Here is a 4,398-nt window from a genome sequence, read left to right as displayed (position 1 = left end):
ATGACTTCACCTCTCACCTGCCCTCCTGGCAAGGAAAGAAATATTTTCCACCACCCAGTAAGGATCCAGGACTCTGGCTTCTCCAATACCAACCTCCTGCCCTGCTTTGGCAAGGTCCTGTAGCCAGTGTGGCTGGGCCAGGGCTGACACCTTTATTTGCCCCCCACCCAGCACAGCAGGAAAAAATAGAGCACAGACAGGCTTTCAGGCACAAAGCCCCAGGCTTAGCTCCTCATCCAGTGCTGCCTGCTGGTTTAATAAGAGATATCAGCTTTCCCTGCAGACCATGTCTCCTTTATAGCCTCAAACCCTCACAGTTAAAACACCGCCCCAGCAAATCAATCCAAGATGGTTTTGTCTCTTTGATCAGCACAGCAGGCAGTAAGTCACTGACGGAAGGAGGAAAAGTGTTTCACTTCTGCGGCTGGAACAAGCGATAGAAACAGTGAAGGACAACTCTCTGGCCCTGAACCGCCTGGTGAAAACCTTCCACTTGCTGAGCAAGCAGGAGATGGCCATGGGGATATCCACCGTGGTACCAAGCATCCTGCAGGACCTGCAGCTCAACTGCTGCATGTCTTCCCAACAGCGTTTCCATTGCTCGCTTAATTGCGGTGAGAAACACGTAGGAAGAAGTAATTACCTAGCAAAACCAGTGGAGGCAGTTTGGGAGTGAAGTCATTATTTGGGAGCCAGGAAACCACAGCCAGATCCTGGCTTGGGTACTGAGCTGCTGAGAGACCTGTCCCTCTGGGCAGTGCTTTACAGGATGCTGAGTCCTCTTGCAGGGCCGTCTCAAGTATTTAGTGGCTTCAGTGCTCCTAAATCACTCAGGAGCATTAAAAATAGCCCCTTTAATCCCTTGATTTTCCCATTTCCACACCTTTATAAATGGGAGTGCACCTCAGTGTTTATTCCCTGTTATAAAATAATCATAAAGATTTCCTCAAATCCCTTTTCTGAATAAAATAAGGGTTCACTCTTACTTCCTTATATTTTAAAATGATAATTCAATTCCTCGTAAAATGAGGGTCAGTGAAGTGAAATCTCCTCCCCTAGTGGAGTACTTTTATATGTGCTTACAACTGCTCTTCAGAGATTTTTAATTTCCACTGAGCTCCAGCTCCAGGCAGGAGGCTGAGAAGTGCAGCAAGGAGGCGGTCACTGGGCACGGGGGGATGTCCACCCGTTCAGTTTGACTTGAGGAATCTGGAATGACACAGGACACAGGCTTTTGTTCTCCCATCTTTTATTCAGGCACACTCCCATGGATGGCCAAGCAGCCCAACCTCTGAGGATGCTCTCCCCTCGTCCCTGGCCCTCAGCGGGGAAGGGGAGCAGATGAGCACAGAGGACATTGCAGGCACATGACAGCACAACATCCCTCTGGACCAGCTGCTTTCAGGGATCGCCAGGAACCAAAATTACACCCAAGGCCAACAGGATGATGTCCCTGGGGCCTGCACAGCTTCCCTAGCGCTGCTAACCGTGGGTGTCAGCCATCACACTCCCGTCACGGGGCGCTGCCCTGGGCCAGGAGCTGGCCTGAGGTGTGGTGTTTTAATGTCTCTGTCACCACACTACAGCCAGGCGCGAAATGTGCCTTGTGAAGGCATATCCACAGTGCCTGGAGTGCGCTGAGACGGGTCAGGGCTCGCTGCCTGCCAGCACAAAACAGCCTCCGAGGGGCCTCGAGGTTTGCCCGCGGGGCCAAACCGCGGCACCTCGCACCCCTCGGGATGCCGCCTCTGTTCCCTCAGCCACCACGGCCTCCCCTCAGCGCCTCGCGGCCTCCGCACGGCAGACGGCGCCCTCCATCCCTTTCCCTTCCCGTCCCTCCCCGCCGCCGCCATGACGGAGCCTCCCCCCGGCGGCCATTCCCGCTTCCGCCCGCCGCCGCCATTTTGTGGGCTGCGCCCCCAGCCCCTGCCCGCGCCGCTCCCCTCGGGGCCGGCCGCCGCCATGTCGGGAGGGCTCCGCGGGTGGCGAGCGGCGGCCGGCCCGCTGCTGCAAGCCTCCGGGGCCCCGCACGGAGCGAGGCGGCGGCGGCGGCTGCTGCTCTCTCAGCTCTTCCAGCCCCTAAACCTGCAGGGCGAGGGAGGCGAGGCGGGGTGGGAGGCGGGGAGCCGCAGCCACAGGCTGATGGTGCAGGGGGGGCTCATCCACCCCGGCAGCACCGGCTGCTACTGCTACCTGCCGCCCGCCGTCCGCGCCATGGAGAAGCTCGTCCGCCTCATCGACGGGGAGATGGAGGCCGTCGGCGGGCAGAAGGTGAACATGCCCAGCCTGAGCTCGGCAGAGCTGTGGCGTGCCAGCGGGCGCTGGGAGAATATGGGGCCGGAGCTGTTCCGCCTGGCTGACCGGCACGGCAAGGACTATTGCCTGGGTCCTACACACGAAGAGGCGGTCACGGAGCTGGTGGCCGCTCAGAGCAACCTGTCCTACAAGCAGCTGCCGCTGCGCCTCTACCAGGTGACGAGGAAGTTTCGGGATGAGCCCAAGCCCCGCTTCGGCTTGCTGCGCAGCCGGGAGTTCTACATGAAGGACATGTACACTTTTGACGCCTCCGAGGAGGCGGCTCGGCAGACCTACGAGCTGGTGTGCGGCGCCTACCGCGGCCTCTTCGAGCGCCTGGGGCTCCGCTGCGTTCAGGTGCGGGCGGCCACGGGCAACATCGGGGGCACCACGTCCCACGAGTTCCAGCTGCCGGCAGACATCGGCGAGGACAGGCTGGTGCTGTGCCCCGACGGACACTTTGCGGCCAACGTGGAGATGCTCAACGGGGAGCAAACTACATGCCCCACGTGTGGAGAAAAACTCACCCAGACTAGAGGGATCGAAGTGGGGCACACGTTTTATCTGGGTACCAAGTACTCCGCTGTCTACAATGCCATCTACTACTCCCCCGACAGCAAGCCCCACCTGGCAGAAATGGGTTGTTACGGGCTGGGTGTCACTCGCATCCTGGCAGCGTCCATAGAGGTGCTGTCAACGGAGGACAGCATCCGTTGGCCGAGCCTCATCGCGCCCTACCAGGTGTGCTTCATTCCCCCCAAGAAAGGCAGCAAGGAGGAGCTGGGAGCTGCGCTGCTGGAGCACATCTATGACGACTTTGTTGAGGCCCATCCACACCTCGCGGGTGATGTGGTGCTGGATGACAGGACACAGATGACAATCGGCAAAAGGCTGAAAGATGCCAAAAAGCTGGGGTATCCCTATGTGGTCATAGCTGGGAAGAGGGTTTGTGAGGACCCCCCAGTCTTTGAGGTTTGGGATCAAAACTCTGGCGAGGTTTTGTACCTCACCAAGGAAGGTGTCATTGAGTTACTGAGTAAAGTGCAAGTCCTTTAAAATCCCTGTCTCCTAATATGTCATTTTTGCTGCACTGAGTAGGCCTGAACAGTTCCTTTTTAAGGAGCTGCAGGCTGTCAGCGATGGGTCTGGGTGAGCAGAGCCATATCCAGTTCACATCAGAGCCACCCGTGGCGTCTTGCAGCAGTGCTAGGAGACGGGTTGAGTTGGGTCAGGCCATATTCCCCTGTGGGCTGTCCCTGTGGTTTCATGGGCTTTGCTTTTGTTCGAACAACGTTCCTCCCTCTGGCTACAGCCCACGCAAGCCCCAGCAGAGGCTGCAACAGGGGGAGTCAGGAAGCCTTTCCTTCACCCTTTTCAGGTACTGAATTCTTTAAATGAAGTGTTTTCAGAGGGTGAGAAAGGAAAGCGCCTTTCCCTGGCTTGTCTGTTCTCTTTGGAGACACCCAAGTTCTGTGAATGTGGAGTTTAATTTGCACATAATTTTATGTGTAAATTAATTTATGTGTTTGCACAGAGAGATCCTTCCCAGCCTTGTTCCTGCAAGCGTTTGATGGTGCTAAATGCTGAGCATGCACCCATCCCTGTGACCCTGCTGTCATCTCCCCATGAACCCTTACGTGACTTTGCCATCCAGCCCTGGACAGGGAGATCTTTGGAGAGAATTGCCATGCCCCATGCTGCAGCTTCTGGATCTGCTGCATCTAGAGATCACAAGCAACAACAGGGCCACTGCCATGTAGGACTTCAGGGTAGAGCCGCTGCTCTCCTTGTGCTCCCAGAATTGAGGAGATCGTCTAACCCTTCCCCCCATTTGAGGCAGGATCAGCTCTGTCTGCCATCTTCGTGGGAGACAAACCAGCTGCTGAAAGCCTCTGCACGAGCGCAGCATGCATAGTAACCCTGTGGTGCAGTGTAGGGCCTGTCCCATCAGTGTGGTCTACCATTGCCCTCAAGACCTGCCTTATACTGCAGTTACACGCAGGCGCACAAGCAGCGTAAGGTCACAGCAATGGCCTTACTTGTTGAGGTAAAGTTATCAACTCAGCAAAAGCTGTTGTGATTCAGAGGGGTGCAAGCTTTGGC

At 56.7% G+C, this 4,398-nt stretch overlaps 1 protein-coding gene across 1 annotated transcript; it reads left to right on the top strand.

Moving 5' to 3' along the window:
* The first annotated feature begins 1,836 nt into the window (after window positions 1-1,836).
* Window positions 1,837-3,353, top strand: PARS2 (prolyl-tRNA synthetase 2, mitochondrial). Its single transcript, XM_035537310.2, has one exon. The coding sequence runs from the start codon at window positions 1,852-1,854 to the stop codon at window positions 3,349-3,351; it is 1,500 nt and encodes a 499-aa protein (XP_035393203.2). The 5' UTR covers window positions 1,837-1,851; the 3' UTR covers window positions 3,352-3,353.
* Window positions 3,354-4,398: the final 1,045 nt, after the last annotated feature.

The sequence above is a fragment of the Cygnus atratus genome, chromosome 8, assembly GCF_013377495.2.
Source record: "Cygnus atratus isolate AKBS03 ecotype Queensland, Australia chromosome 8, CAtr_DNAZoo_HiC_assembly, whole genome shotgun sequence".
NCBI lineage: Eukaryota > Metazoa > Chordata > Aves > Anseriformes > Anatidae > Cygnus > Cygnus atratus.
This window is presented reverse-complemented; position numbering and strand designations above follow the sequence as displayed.

Bases quoted from the DNA above. Each gene is read 5' to 3' on its own strand.
- PARS2 (XM_035537310.2), top strand. From the start codon at position 1,852: ATGACGGAGCCTCCCCCCGGCGGCCATTCCCGCTTCCGCCCGCCGCCG.